The 16,451-nt window shown below is 41.9% G+C and overlaps 1 protein-coding gene across 1 annotated transcript in view; it reads left to right on the top strand.

Annotated features, from left to right (window-relative positions):
- The first annotated feature begins 268 nt into the window (after window positions 1-268).
- Window positions 269-16,451, top strand: part of LOC111953276 (zinc finger E-box-binding homeobox 2-like) — a 93,511-nt gene continuing 77,328 nt past the window's right edge. Inside the window, 2 exon segments of the mRNA XM_070435475.1 lie at window positions 269-708; window positions 2,204-2,362. Coding sequence (XP_070291576.1) covers window positions 2,290-2,362 — 73 coding nt within the window. The 5' untranslated portion in view covers window positions 269-708; window positions 2,204-2,289.

The following is a 16,451-nucleotide window of genomic DNA, read 5'->3' on the forward strand; positions in this document are numbered from 1 at the left end:
AAAATAAACGCACGTCCATAGAGGCAAATAAATAAACGTTTACAAATATAAAACATTAACAACCCAAACCGCTGATGCTCACTTCCTTAACACTCTGCAACCCTTACTCTTTCATCCCTGGTATGTGTGCGAGTCAGTCGAACTTGCAACGCTATCATTTTGGTCCTTTTCCCCCCTTTCAGTTGTGGTCGTGTGGGTTGAATATGAGAGTGTTCCAACTTTTCTTCTCTTCCGGATAATATTCTTGCTTCTTCGGCTGCTTATACGTGGTAGTCATAGTCCGACAGTCACAGTTCATTTCACTCGGATCAAACAGCCTGGGAGAGAGAAAAAAAACGTATCGCGTTTACCAAAATATGCTCACGTTTGGTCCTGCTCAATTATCCCCTCCCGTGAAGACAGGTGGCGCGTGTCCCAGGGTTGGTTCTCTCCTCTCCTCCGTATTACAGAAAAGAAAAAGAAAAAAAATGTCATTAGAAGAGGCGTAACACGTCAGTCCGTCCCCAGGTTTGTTTCCTGGAGTGTCTGAAAGAGATCAGTCCTAACCTGCCCTAGCAGGAATAACGGTCCTTCCGAACCACTATTTCTAAGGCTTTATTATCGTTGCAAGGATCCCTGCACATTTCTCTCCGCAATTGCTTAACGCTGCAGTCTTGTGTTATCACTACAACCGAAGTCAACCGAAAAGATACTACTATACGAAATCAGGTATGTGTCCATTTCTTTACCTCGACTAATAACCTTTATAKAATYGGTCATTTATAYTTTTAGAGATTGCGACTTAGAGCTTTTATAAGGGCTTTGGTGCTATAGTATTGCGTTCACTTTAAACTTTCTCTACCTGCACAGGTGGATGAGGTAGAGGTGCGCTTTAAGTATCTAGGCTTGAAATTGCGTTCCAACAGAGAAGATGCAGTTTTATAGAATTTGATGAAAAGCCTACTCTTCGAGCCGAAAAACCACGAGAAAAAAACAAAAAAACAAGCCCGGTCTTATTCAGCTTTGGATTCACTTTCACCGAGCCAAGCACGCACCCTTTTGTATCCAACTCGTTCTTGTTAGTGTCTTTCTGTATCTTTTGGTTTCGTAGAGTAGAAGTTGTGTGTCTCACAATATGGTAAATATTCGCTTATCATATCAACGTCATTTACATMATTTTGTTCAGATAGCTGTAATATGTTTCAAATCCTGTCTGGATAATTGTATTTTTGTTGACACATCATTTTGTGGTATTTGTTAGTTTTTGTGTGTTTATTTGTTTTTTCCTGTCGTGGGTCGTTCCCCATAGTAATACAATCCATTGGCAGAATTTAACCCACTCATTTTGCACGATTAGTCCATTGAAAGCATGAATGTTTTCATGTTTTGTCTGTTTTTACTTATTTATGTATGTACGTTTTTCAGCATGATAGGCCTAAAACGTAAAATATGCATGCTATCTAAAATGTATCTTAAATGAACAAATGTAGTAATTTTCGTAAATTAATTGTGGAGTACATTTACATTTATGCATTTAGCCTTACGTATTTCACAACATAGCTTTTTGTATCATCTTTCATTTTTATTGTTTTGTGTTGTAAGTGATATAGGCCTAGCGGAGTGAAATTGCTCTTCTTTCAACCCTGTGATATTTACATTTGACACAAAGCCTATTGTTGAACTCATAACTTTAACCTTGCCTCTGTCATCATCAATATAGGTTACTCTCAATTTAAAAAAATGTAGGTTAAAAAAACATAAACCCAGAGAAATCAATGTAGGCCTACTGTTTGCGGTATACGAGTTATTTTTTTTTATATCGAAGCAGAACATAAAATGAAAACAGCACAAAAGAAAGAAAATGATCAATGGTAAAACTTTTCTTGTTTGAATTAACAGAATGTATAACGCGTGRTTAACCCAGCACGGCCATGTCTTAGTGAATTATGCCTCATACTGAAGGTGCAACTCCCTGTCTCCCCCTTTCTCTGCCTCCTCTCCTTCCCCGTCGTCATGTTCACTTCCACTTATCATCATCCCGATCACTGGCATTATACAGTTCAACAATACATTGATCGACCCCTTATCGTACTCTAGCATAGGTATAAAATGTGTATATTGGGTTTTGTAATATTTTCTGTTTTACTTAGCGCCTGATATTTAAATCGTMTCTCCTAGTCAGTCCAGTGTACCCACATTGTTGCTGCCTGTGTTTGGTTGTTAGATATTGAGCCTGCGTGTTGCTGCTGCTGCTGCTGCTGATTCAAGGAGTCGAGTCCATGCGAGCTGCCATCTGATCCACTCTTATCAATGAAGCACGAGATCATGGCGGATGGCCCCAGGTGTAAGAGGCGAAAACAAGCCAACCCAAGAAGGAAAAACGGTAAGAAGATACATGAAAAATAACAAACTGTCATTTGCAAAATATGTTTGTTGTYGATCTAGAGCTGTAATGTTGTCARTGTGACTGTGGTTCAGAGGGGCTGGCTACGAATTACCAAATGCGTGTTTTTCTCTGCTCTCGTCTCATAGGAAATAAAGGGACACTTCTAACTGGGAAATAATGCGTAATGTGTCCATATTGTACTGTGTACACAGGCGGGACTGTCTTWKCTTCATTGTGAAATTAGGAGCACAACGTCTTTGCTCATTTCGTAATTTTTACAGAGACGATTTGACGGAAGTTGTAATAAGTTGAGAGTTTATCGTTGCGCGAAAAGACTGAGTAGCAGTGAGAGGAATTTCASAAAGTTTCCCTGCCCATATAACGGTTCAGTCGCGAAGTCCCTTATTGTCCACCAAGACAAACCCGTTAGATGAGGACTGATTTTTTTTGCTGTTCTGTAGTTCACGTACCTGTAGATTTAGTTGTTTGAACATTTTTTCCATCAAGTGTTTGTTCTTATGCTACACATTGCTTAGATTCTCACACTTCTGAGTATATTATGCCAGTAATGTAATTCGTTTGTATATGTCTAAACGTTATTGGTATGTTTAGTTCTCGCGTTGTACCCAAATTATTTGTTACAGTGTTAAATCTACCRTCTCTCGAAACATTGTCCCCTTTTAGTAAGGAATGATTAGTGTCCCACACCGTTGGCAACTGACAAGAATATGAAACAGAACATGTGGGGACAATTCGCTGTGAACATGCTGTAGTAGCTTAGTTTACTAATTTATTATAAACAAATATGATGGCATGTGCGCTAAGATGGTGATATTGACCGGTGGTGTGTCTCGTGTTATTTCTGTTATTATTAGCAATATAAAGTGCTTGTATGGAGCAAATAGCGGTGAAGGATACGTTTGTCACTCTATTGTCAACTGTTTGTCAACCCACCGAACTGTGTTACACGTTGGAGTTATTGAACCATGTCGTGGATGGCTTTTCGTAGGGAATATACGTTTGTCCCTTTCCCTTTTGTCGACTGTAGACTACAATACACCCCGTGCACAAGTAAATCCAGCATCACCACATGTCTGGGTCCCGAGATCTTTTCTTACACGGGAATGCTTAGCATTTTATTTTGTACCTGGTATTTTCAGTCTCTGTTGTTGTACAAAGTGGCATTATCAAGTGCGTATGAATTTTGCTTGTACTTGTGAAATGTCTCCCTTTATGTGGCTCTTTCCCTTATTAAATGTTGTGTATTGATTTCGTACAATCAATACAAGGAGAGTCATTGACAATTACAAGCATTGCTTCAAGCTTGTTGTGGTTCTGAATAACAAAAGATAGGAGTGAAAGTAAGTTCCCCTTTTCGCTGTAGTTTTTAGGAGATAGGAGTGTACTTGCCTCCTTTCTTGCCTCTGAGCACCAGTTCCCACCTGTTCCAGTAAACAAAAGTTTGGATTACTTTAAAACACTCCATTCAAGTAAGTGTTTTCTGACCAACACACACCTGATGATTGACATTTGCATTTGTCAGAAAGAAGAATCCTTTCAAGTTCCCTCTATGAAACAGCAGCAAGCAGCCTCACACACTCTCAATGCAAAAGTAATTAGCATGGTATTTTAGTCGCTTCCCCCTCAGTGCTGATGTGGTGTGCAGTGTGCACATATAATAGGCTGACTGAGCAAGTAGAAATTCGGCATTCTTGATTCTATCATATTTTTTAAATATGCCATTGTGATCACGGAGTTGCCCCCCTATTTACATTTTCTCGTCACGAYATGCCTTCAATAGCTCTCTCCCTTTGGGAATGCTGTGGTTGAGCTATTCAGACAGAGTGGATTTTATTTTCTCCCCTGGATGCATGGAGAGATGTCATAGGAGCTGAGCTTGTGTGTCTGGCCGATAGATAACACCACTATATGGCTATATATGAGGATCCTTATCAGGTCGATAGCCTACATACTGAGATTACTTGAATGCAGTAAACAAGACAGAAAACATAGACCATCAATTGAAATATTTTGAATATTGATAGATCGATGATGTCAATTATTTATTTACTATATGGGTAGAAAAAAATAAATTATTTTACGCATGATCGTTTGTCATGTTATCCAGAAGACATTTCTCTGTAGTTATAGAATATTTTTTAGTCGGATTTCAACATTTTGATTCACATTTACTGCAAAATTTTATAGCCAGTATTCTGACCTTAGAGTGAGATTCTGGAATTCCAGGTCAATTTCATTCAGATTAGGTTATTTGATCACATTATAGTAGGTAATAATGCTTTTCTAGCCATGCATGGTGGTATCTGGCTTCGCTGTTTGTTGATAACAGAACTTTGGCGTGTGATTCTATAGGCCCACATATGATACTGTACATACTTATCACATCCAGAGTTAAAGAGTGTAAAGTCAATCTCACAGTTCGGTGCAACGTGATATTGGCAACCCTGTAGTTTTGTTGGAGTTTTCTCTCTGCCTGCCTTCCCAGGTGTTGCAAGTCAGACCCAGCTGTGGGGCTCTACCTCACTGTGTGTTTATAAGTACAGCTGGCAAAGTACTCCACAAACCTTTTCCCCTCTAACTTGATTAGTCAATCAATACTGTTAAAAATGAGTACTTTTGAATGGCACACTTTCCGTTTCCACATTTCTATTGCCCTCTCAGTATGGGTAAAGAGACATTTGCTAGGGGAATGACAGCCAGTGGTACTGATCAGTATCTCCCGCTCATCTATTTTGTTTACGTTCAACTTCTGGAGTAATGCTGGAGCTGTGTGTGTTATGTGGTTTCGCTTGTATTGGGTGGTGCCATTTTACGAGGCGGTACATAAAAATGGCACCACTTTTTTCAGGGGAAGTTTCAAATATAAACGTAGACATTCAGTTTTCCCAAAGGTTTTCCGTTTGTCTGATATTTCCTGTAATACAATACAAAGACCTGTACATTTTCAATCAACAGAAAGCCTCTCCATAGACGTTCCCATGCTCCAGAATATATTGATTACATAATTGAAGGTATATAAAAAAAAAAGAAGCTTTCCAGCTTCTCTCTCTGTCTCTCTCTCTCTCTCTCTCTCTCTCTGGCTCCAATAGTTTAATACAATGCTGTGAATGTGATTATAAAAGCCTGTGTGCATTCACGCTAAAGATATAAAGGAGTGCTACTAATTCTTTAGCCTCAGCCCTGCTTTCAGCCCAAACAATGGCAGATTCCTTCCAGTCTAAACATTTTGTCCATCTCTATTATTCATTTGCTTTTAAGGTGCATTTACTCCCCAGTCGAAGAGAAAAATCCCCCCCCCCCCTTTCCCTTTTCACAAATTGTTCCTCTTCCCAAGGTAGGCACTATTTTGTTGCTGTCACAGGGAAAAGGAGGGCAGGTTCMCTGGCGCTCACGGACAATTGATTGTCAGTCGTAATGTGTTTCATTTACATGTTTATAACGTCAATAGTGCTGGGGTGTCCACTGTACCATTCATGCTGCCATTCCCACAAGGGTGCAATTGTCTAAGCAGCCAAAGCTAGTTACCTTTCCTGATGGCTTTTTCACTCGGGCAAAAATGGAAAGTCTGTGTTGCCGTGGTGCATCAGTGTTTAGAGAAGGATTATTTTGTTTAAGCAAGTGAAATAATTACTGCAGATATTACGAGCCAGCAAGAAATGATCTCCTTTCGGGCAGGGGCCTGCACTGTTCGCATGGCAGCAGTGACAGTGGTGAGGCATGAGGTGTCCAGACAGACTCAGGGTTTTTAGAAAAGCTATTTCATATGATGAGGTATTATTAGATTGTTTACTTAAGACTCATAGACTGATGGTATCTGGTAATGGTAGATACAGCATGTCTGAGGATGTGTGTTTTTGTGCACTTTTCCAAAAACAACATCCTGATCCTGATTTCTGGCATGTCGTTATGCGAGACCTTTGTTGCCCTTTTCACCCTTWTCAAGCAGATACAGTTTGGTTGATGCATCACTGTAGTTTGATGTTTATAATTCTTTATCAAACGGGGGTCATCATAAGCTAAATATATCCTTCGGCTCAAACTACGGTAGTCGGACGTACACCACTGAACACTTTGTGTTACCGGATCTCTACCTGTTAGATTTCAGAACTTCCAGGAGTAATAAAAAWATATATATATTCATTCCATTGCCTAGTGTGGTGACTTTCGATTTAGTAAAGGTTTTAGTTAATTCAAAACTACATAGATCTCCTTAACATCACATTCAGCCACAAACACATGTTGTGTTTGCTGTGATGAACCAGATTCATGCAGTATTAGATTATTCTGATTTGGACAGAACATCACCATCTCTACAGTCGGACACCGATACGCAACTTTATCCCCAAAATTTTGTCTGTTTAAAAAAAAAAATCTTTCCCATTTTATTTTTTTGTTTTGGGTTCTCTATTTTTTTCTCCCTCTCTGGCTTATGAAGATATTTTCGCCTAACGGGGGAGAACACACACAGCAGAGGCACCGCTAGCTGAACCCCTGACACCGCGGTCTTTGGAATGCCTTAGGTACGATTTCACTTTCGCTCACATCAATGCTGACCTGAATGTCTTTCATATCTGATCCGCCGTGTCTCTCCCAGTAAACATCCCCCGAGGGGAGAACAAAGAAAGGAGCTCTTCTTCTTCTTAATCACAATTCAGCCCTTTCACCGCCAGCAGGCTACATTTGCATTCAGCATCAGAAAGGCCGAGATGAAAAGGGGGYAAAAAYGYAAYSKAYYAAYGYYYYSKAWWYSKAAAAAAWAAKTAAAAAAAAWGGCAGAAGGGTGGGTGGTGAYCAAAATAACTTAGGTGTTTGTGGCTGTTTGTTGGGCGTCCCCTGGTTACTAGCCTAATATAGCTCCTACTCTACCGGGGTAGGCCTGGCCCTCCTGACGGTCAGATAGTGTTACGAGATGGCATGCCTGTACTATTCATGGACACTCACTCTCACACTTAAAGAAAAAAACATGAAAACGTGTCTGAGACGGATCAGATTCTAACTCAAGAGGTCTGTACTAGCTAGGAGCAGGTGTGTTCAGACACAATTACTTTTTAGGGGTGTTTCTTTTTTGTCCATTTTGAAATAAGAATTGGAGCGCAAAGCAGTGCTTATGTCTACTGTTATTTGTCAATTTGCATTCTCACATGATATTGTAGGGATTCCTTGTGGATGTGTGTTTTGTATGTCACCAGAAGAGCAGGTGTGAACGAGGTCAATAGGAGAGACTATTTCTGGAGTTGTTGCATTGTGATCTTTCAAAGTATCATGTCAGTTGATACACTATGCCGGGTTTACTGAGAAAAGTTTAGTAGTTGTGTTGTGAGATTAAAATAAAAACCCGTTCAAACAGAGTTGCCATTTTTGTTTCTCTTTACTTTATAGCTCAGTACTCTTTCTACTTTAAGATTAGATTTGGTCCCCCCCCCCCTCCTAGAAATCTGGACCAAAGTTTAACCGCAATGCCTCCACTCTTCTCTTAAGTTGGTTGGCGAGATATCTTTATTGTGTCGTGAGATCTATTTCTTCTCTCTCCTCTCTCTCAATCAGACTAAAGAATCATGTATGCAAATCCGTTGCCAAGCTTTCAAAGGGGGGGATGCTTCAGCCTACAACTTGAAATGCATCATGTGATATGAATTCCATATTCTTTCTTTTATTTTCCAACCAAAACTTTTTTTTAAGAAAAAAAAAATGGTTATTAGTACACCTTCCCCCTTTCCCAAGCTAACCGGGATTTAGACAGATTTACTTCAGCAAATACCTTTGGACACTGGGGGAAAGTAGGAGTCTGTTTGCAAAAGGAGTCTTTTGTTCCGAGAGGTGCAGGGATAATTCTTTACTAGGCAGGCGTGATATTAACCCATGCTTCGATACCAGGGGAAGTGGTTAACTCTTTGTGGACACACACTCACTCTTTACTTGGACAGTTCAGGTTTCTGCTCTTCTCATGCAMGGACCATTTTCTCAGCTCTGTTGAAAACTTTCCCTCTCTCCCTTCCGATGCCTTCTTCTTATGTACGTTTTCTGAAGTAAAGAGTCGGGACAGCCTGTTCCATGTTCTGCTTGGTATTTTTTGTGTGGAAAAGCTGCGAGATCTTGGATAGGGGACTCGCTTGGCTTTATAGAATAGCCAACCCATCATTATAGCTGAAATTCCTTCCCTCTGCAATAGCTTCAGCTCTAGTTGGTGTTCTGCAGGCAATGTCTTCTGTGCTGCTTACATATGTCACTGCTGAGGACCACAGAATGCAAGTAGTACTGCTGAGTTTCTTGCGTCATCAGTGACTAAGAAAAATGCATGAATCATAGCCAATGAGAAGGCAGTCCTCAAGCCCCTGGGCTTAATATGTTGATTTAATGTCTCAATTATCATAATGCTTAAAGCGAATAGACATTTGCTAATGTTTTGATGAGGCTTAAGTCTTAAGTTTGACTTGATTTGAGACCCGGGTTCACTTTATCCACCTCTAATTCTTTGTCCTGCGCTGGATCATATCATGCTGTATTTGGTTGTGTGTGTGTTGTCCGTAGTTCAGGTTGTGTGTGTGTGAGGACTCGCGGGTGTGAAAGATTGAACGATGGAGGAGAAGTGACAGAATTAAAGGTGTTTGCAGCGCCGTTCCGCCGTGACTCGTCCTCTAAGCCCGTCTCTGTCACCGTCCTCTTGTYATTTGACAGTTCATATCCACTCCCCTGTAAGGTGAMGTGAACTCACACACAACTGAAGTTGGAAAATATTACAGTCGAATGTCTTTCTCTTCTTTCTTTCGTTCGTTCCTTTTCCTTTTTTTCTGTGTGTGTGTGATACAGACACAAGGCAAACACTGAAATTGAAACTTCAGTGGACTGGCAAATAATTGCATGCATTTGGGCTTTCGATTTTTCTGTGTACTTCCTTATCCTAAGCCCACAATGTTTTATGCATTGGGTGAGAAAAATACATTTTAGAAAAATATCATGCCTCATTTGACATTTTCTCAAGTGAAAATGCGAAGTCTTTATTCGGCCCATCCATTCGGTTCCCATCCCACTGTTTGCACACATCTAGTTGTTTACAATGGCTTGCGTGTGATTGTCAAAATGTTCCACGTGTCAACTTTCCTATTTGCAAGGTACACATGATATGACTCGCGACAGGTTGCATAGCAGGTGTGAACTAACATTTCGATTTCTTAATTAAACCAATTACAAGTTTAAAGGCACCGGGTTTTGTGCYCATAATCTTACATTTCATTATGATGTTTTGCATGTGACTTACAGTCAGCGTAATACACAGCAACTCGGCGGTTCTTGCAATGCACCGTCTGTGCTTCAGAACAAGAGAAATACAATGGAAATCACAATGAAAATATCCCATCCTGCTGATTGTCCTCTTACACTATACATCTGGATTTTGCTCATGAGTGAGTAAGTATAGTGCCCACATGCATGACATTTGTGGCTGCTCCACATCCCCCATAGCCTAAACAGCATGTATTCTGCAAGTTCAATAATGACTGTATTATGGCCTATAGAAATATTGGTGTGCTAATGATAATGACTAAGAGCATAGCGCTCCATACTGCTGTCAGGGATGGGGAGGGGGTCTACTAAAAAGCTCAAAAGGAAGGTAGCAACACTAGAAAATAAAAGGCTCTTTATCTGATCAGATGGCTTTTGATGTGGTTGGTAGTGTATGAATGGCACCGTATTTCTCGGTCCACTGTTCGTTATCTGCATGTTCAAAGTTGTCACCTTTATGGAAAAACAGTGCTAAAAGCTATTCCTCAGTTTCCTGTTTGATCCTCTGAAGTTGGTAGATTTTGTTTTTTTCACCAGGTCTGACCACAATGCATGCACACACACACACACACGCGCACGGACGTGTGCGCGCGCACGCGCACGCACACACACACACGCTTTGCTGTATGTTTGATTGTCGGGTGGAAGAGCACTTCTGGCAAGGTCATGGACACATGGGACAATCAATAAGAGATTGTCAGATTAAGGTATCATGACATTTGGAAATGTAGGACTTTTTCACATATGACTCAATGCGTTTTACACTGTTATACTATTACCCTTAATAACACCTAATAGAACATGTTGCCTCATTCCAGGTCATTTCCTTTCATTTGTTTGAATCATTTGGAAGCCAAGTCACCTYGAGAGATTTTCTACTTTCCTACCTTTGCCTGGTTGGAAAMGGAGAAGGTTGTGTCTGTCTTGATTAAGGACATACTGGGTCCATTTAGAATATTATGTAAGGTAGCCGTGCCACTGTTATTTCTATGCAATTGCAGTTGATTGCCGTGCAGATTCAGTCATTTGTAGCACCACATTTTTGTCACTTTAAATGCTTTCATCTTATCGCTTGATCAAATGAGCTCTTAACTGAACGCTGCAGCAATAGAGGAAATTGTATGAAATTACATTTCCCCTTGTTATTCAAACATACATTTAACCTTTGGTAAAAGTGAGCCAAGACGAGAGAAGAAAACACACACCGCCCCCCTTTAAATGTCATCGGTAGTAAGGACACGTGTAAAGATAGTGTGAGAACCAGTCTGGCCTTGTAAAAACTCAGAGGTGAATTCTTGTGTTAATAGGTTCTGACTGGCGATGGAGCCCCCACTGAACGGCCTGCGTCCCGCCGCTGTCAAACACCAATGTCAAACAAACACCTCCTCAGGTAGCTGGAGGATAATCACACCGACAGGCCTGTCCTCAGCCTTTCTGACACACAGGACCAGAGCCATGGGGTGGAGGCAGGGTTAGGAGAAAAGGGCTGGGGTTGAGGGCTAGGGTATATTGCTGGGAATGGGGTAGGGGTGGAGGGCTAAGGTTAGGGTTGGGGCTGGGGTTGGGACTAGTTGCGGCTAAAAAAGGCCTGGGCTGACTCGGTGCCTAGACTACCCTAGCCTCTACCTGCACTATCACTGACTGTTTACCCTCTGTAAGTCCAGYCTCSACCCCAGCCGTCAGTAATTACTGGCTACTCCCTGCTTTCCTACCCAAAGGAAGATTCACTCTTATCACTCCAGCGTCTTGTTCCAACATTCCTGAGATAAATTCTCCATCACTTTGTTATTCTTACTACTTAGGGGTATTAGTATTAGCATGCCCATCAAAGCAGACCTTGTACTTTCCTTCTCTCCACGGCCATATCAGTGGTCGTACATTACTCCTGCGATGTGCCATTGGCAGCAGCATAGCTGAATAATGTACGGGCAGAGTCGTATCGAACTGAGCCGCTGACATCACAGGGAGTCAGGATGATGAAGTTGTGTAAATATATGGCTGGTAACGCGGAAGTTCGGTTAGAGCCACACAGGTGTTTAGTCTTGTGAATTAAAGGATTAATCAAATTGCACTTCACGGTCCAGGTACCTGGTTGCATCAGGGCTTTGTTAAGAAAATGTGTAGGAGGAGAAAGTCTCTCGATATTCTGTCGGTTTTCATTCAAATGGCAGGGACACGTGGAGAGGTGGTGAGGTTGAGGGAGAGAGAGTGTGAGAAACAGAGAGGTTTTCCCTGTATGTATTCTAATATTATATGGGTCTGGGATATTATAGTATCTCAACATGCCGAGTAGGCTACCTTGTAAACTGGCAATCACAGGATCTCTAATGTTATTACTTTTCATAATTAGTTACAGCAACACTCGTTCCATACTGCCGGAAAGGAATATTCCTTAGTAATTAAAGTCATGAAATATTCAGTTATGCCTACCTTTTCAGCAGTCTCMCAAATGAGGCAGCCATTTTTAATGTCCACACTGCCTCTGATTTTATTATAARGGCAGCTTGGCACATCTGCAATTAGTACTTCTACTGACAGTTACCATTTCTGAGGAGCGGTAAGAGGCAGCGAGGGGACACGGGGCGGCGGGGGGACGCGGAGCCGGGCGCTATTACATGTGCACCAAAAGCGACTCTCTCTCTCTCTCTCTCTCTTTAACCTTGTTGTGTTTTTTTCTTCCTCTCCGACGCAGAGGTTACCTTTTCCCAACGGTGCAAAATCGACTTGACATAACTGTTCATCAGTTTCAGGATTCTCCCCTGAGGTATTTGCATCAAATCAGCTCAGTCAAGCTTCAAGTTGAAATTGGCAGGCCAGAACCTGACAGCCAGGGTAGGGACCGGGGAAAGAGACAGGGAACTGACAGTGGCAGGGCGGGAGGGTGAGACAAATCTCTCCCTGGCTGGCCAGGGTGGAGGAGAGAAGCGAGAGAAAAGGGCCCTGAGCGAGCTAGGTCACAGGGGTAATGGGCGCAAAGTTAGGCGGATGAAGGGATGAGAGGCCTTTTTTCTCTACCTTTTTCTTCCCTTTTTCTCCTCTGCTTCCAAATCTCTGTGGTAATGGCCATCTTTAGTGTTGTCTTTTATTGGGTTTTGGGGGGGATGGATTTGAGTACAAACATTTGTTGCTTGGCTGGAATAGTGACTTGGAAAAATTGGTTTAGTGCAATGGATGATTTTGCTGAGGTTAAAAARCACTCAGTGAGTGAGTGCAGTAGTGGATATTGAGCGTCAGGCTTTCAGAGTTACTCTGTGCATCAGACAAAGTTGTACACTCACACACATGCATGCACAGACACACGTGCACGTGCAAACACACACACACACGCACACACACACGCACGCACACTCACACACATACACACAAAGAGAGAGAACAAGTGCAATTGTAGCACCTTGAATCGCCCGAGTTACATAGAAATGGGATGTAGCAGGACACAGATGAGCAGTACCGTTATCTTCTTGAATTACTCTCCTCTATACCCCTTAGAGAAATCGAGATAAGGATTTGTTTGATGAAACTTTTAGTGATTCCGCACTGCTCCAATTCTGTCTCTGCGACATCACAAAGCAGGACGGAAATTCGACTGTAAAATGTTTCAAATCCCCTAAGGAGCAAGAGTTGAAATCCTCTTAACATATATTCTTATTAAAGGGGAAGTCAAAGATCTAGGTGACTATCATTGTTTCTTGTATGTTCTCTTTTTTTTATCTTTTTTTTATCTTTCCTATACATTTCCTATACATGCTTAAAATGTATTTTCCCCTTTAACAGCCATAGAGCCTGGGAGAAGTATGACACTTTCTCACGTCTTTTTTTTTCAATCTCTCTTTCTTGCCCTCTCTCCATCTCTCCCCTCTCTCTGTCTCTCACTCCCCCTCTCTCTCTCTCTGTGAGCTTTGCATGTGACAGCCAGGGCCTGACGGGTTGATGGCCGTTCGACAGGCAGCATTGAGTCAAAGTGGTGTGACGGCAGAGTTTTGTTAAGCTGGGAACAAAGGCATGGAGATGCTGGCCTGGTATTGTCTGCGTGCATATGGGCCTTGTCACAGTTCCTCAGGATTTTATGCTCTGTTTACTCCTAGCCATCACCACTAATATTCAGAAAGGGGTTGCSTCTTTTCTCCAAAGATATGATTATATATATACCAAGTGTTGCTGTGAATCTCTTGAGGTGCTCTTGGAAAGTCAGAAGAGCAGAGACTCATAAATATTCAATTTTTTWGTGTTGATGTATGCTCAGAAGTTCTGTGTTTACTGCATAGTATATATGGGTTATTTTCATGACCAGTATTACGGATTTTGGTGTTGTRTTTTGGAATTACACACTGTGCTCAAACTCTCTCGCGAACCAGTTTTCAAAACCCATACAAAAGCAACGAATTATAGTTGCATACACATACTGTACTTGAGCCCCCCCCCCTATTTCATACTGAAGTTTTGTTCAGAGAGAAGCTTCACGGCATTGCCTGTGGCTGCAGGACTCCGATGCCTCCCCTCCCTTCTCTCCACCTCTTTATGGTCTCTGCTCAAACTGAAAGCTGTTTGCAGTGAGATTAGTGAAGGGGAGGGGGAGGCAGGCAGCTAGCTGGGGGAAGGTAGACAGGGGAAGGGGGGAAAGATGTCCGGTNCCCCCCCCACCCCCTATTTCATACTGAAGTTTTTTTCATAGAGAAGCTTCACTGCACTGCCTGTGGCTGCAGGACTCCGATGCCTCCCCTCCCTTCTCTCCTCCTCTTTATGGTCTCTGCTCAAACTGAAAGCTGTTTGCAGTGAGATTAGTGAAGGGGAGGGGGAGGCAGGCAACTAGGTGGGGGAAGGTAGACAGGGGAAGGGGGAAAAGATGTCCGGTAGCAGACCACGCTAGCCAGGTCAGGGTGAAAGGCCTGTAGGCCCAAAGCCATCAGCCATGCCAGATATCTCCTCTCCCCATCAAATGTGGGCAGTAATGCGAACAGTCCTCTGGTCTCTAATGGGTATGTTGGTTCCACCATTTCAAGCCATGACCGTGTGTGTGTCTGAKTCAGGTCAATCTAATTCACCTCTGTGCCAAACACATCTGCCTTATAGGTGCATCTCWATATCAGTTGAGTTTGTTAGCCAACAAATGCTTTTAGCGAAAGAAACAATACCATTTGAGGGGAATTTTGCAATGTTGATGTCTTTTAGTCTTTATGGTGGCAGCGCTTGTGACGTTAATATAAAAGCAAGTTCCTGAGAACACAGCCGGTAAATGTCCTCTAAGACACCAGTCTTCTTCAAACCCAATGATATTTTCATGAGCCTGTAAAGATTATGAGTCCATTCTTGTAGTACCCATCTGTGCTTTTATTTGCAACTGTCTGCTCAATTGTAAAAGGGGAGGGAGGCGGGAGAGTGACTTTCATTTAGTTAAATAGTTGGATAAGGTCAATGGAGGTAAAGATGTAGTTAAGATTTTTTTCATTTTTTTTCTTGAGAGGATGAGTGTACAGAGATGCCACAATGTGTACAGACATTAGGTGTTGGGCTTGATACCGTCTAAGTACATCAGTAGCAGGGCTGCCTAGCTTCTGCTTGTCAAAATTACATTTTAACCCAAACACGTATTGGCAGCAATTACAGGGTTAAACAAAATGAAACAATCTGTAAACAGATGAACTCAGTCTGTCTGTCCCCACATTTTTTTGGTCGCAAAACAATTACAAAATTACAGTAGATAAAAATTGTTCACCGCCTGTGTTTATGCAATCAACACAACGAAGAAACAAAACAATTTAATGTGGGAAAATCATCATTCATCTGCATTATAATTGCTTCTTTTTTACATCTACACCGTGGTTAATTAAAATTGTGATTAAACGCGTCTCCGTTGCCTAAGATGTCTCCCCCCCCCCTAAACAGGTGGTACAGAATTTAAAAGTAAAGAGAAAAACGTAATTAGCATTGGAAATTGAGAAATTGCCTGAAAGAATCGGTGTTAATTTCAGTCACTGATGAGGTAATTTATAAAAGGAGCAGCACTGCGGAGGCTGTGCAAACTGAGGTTGACATCCTCCTCCTCTTCCCTGTTCCCAGCATGCAGGTGAAACTGTTTGCAAAACACTGAACCTATTTGGAATTCAGTCTTCGTTAGCATCACTTTAGCAATTCCTCTCGGCTGCTACTGATAAAARAAACACCAGAGATAGGAACATGTGGCATTTGAAAGGTCTTTTAGGTGTTTTTCCCCAGATAAATCCATCAGAGAAGCAGGGCCAAGGAATAAGGTAATGTGTGTCATTAGGATAATGGAAGAATTGTCCAGTTGTAAAAACAATGAGTTCTCTCCATTGTCCGGTTCCATCCAACAGTTTCTTAGCAGCACCGCACATTGGGATGGAACTCTTTGGTCAGGTTCCAGAACCACTTGGTTTGGTTCCAAGGACTTTACAGGTTCCAGAACCATTCGGTTTGGTTCCAGAACTCTATGGTCAGGTTCTTGGCCTCAGTTACTACCTCAGTCCGATTTTCCAGATAAATCCACGGAAGGAGCAGACTACAGGCTAGCTACTGACGGCCTGTACTTCTGAATATGTTGTCTGTTAATTAACTAAGTGTTCATCACTTMACTGGCCTTGTGACGTCAGCACGGGCATGAGAGGGATATAACATGTTACATGACGTTCCCCACAATATCACTTTTTGATTGTTTTATCAAAGAGGTTTTGTGATATGACACAAGTTTGTCAGTCTGGGATAGTGGCAACATTTACTCAAGTATGTGCCTTTAGATCCCCAGCTCATCAATCTCTTGGCCTCACAACAC

This window comes from Salvelinus sp. IW2-2015, linkage group LG27 (assembly GCF_002910315.2).
Source record: "Salvelinus sp. IW2-2015 linkage group LG27, ASM291031v2, whole genome shotgun sequence".
Classification (NCBI taxonomy): Eukaryota; Metazoa; Chordata; class Actinopteri; order Salmoniformes; family Salmonidae; genus Salvelinus; species Salvelinus sp. IW2-2015.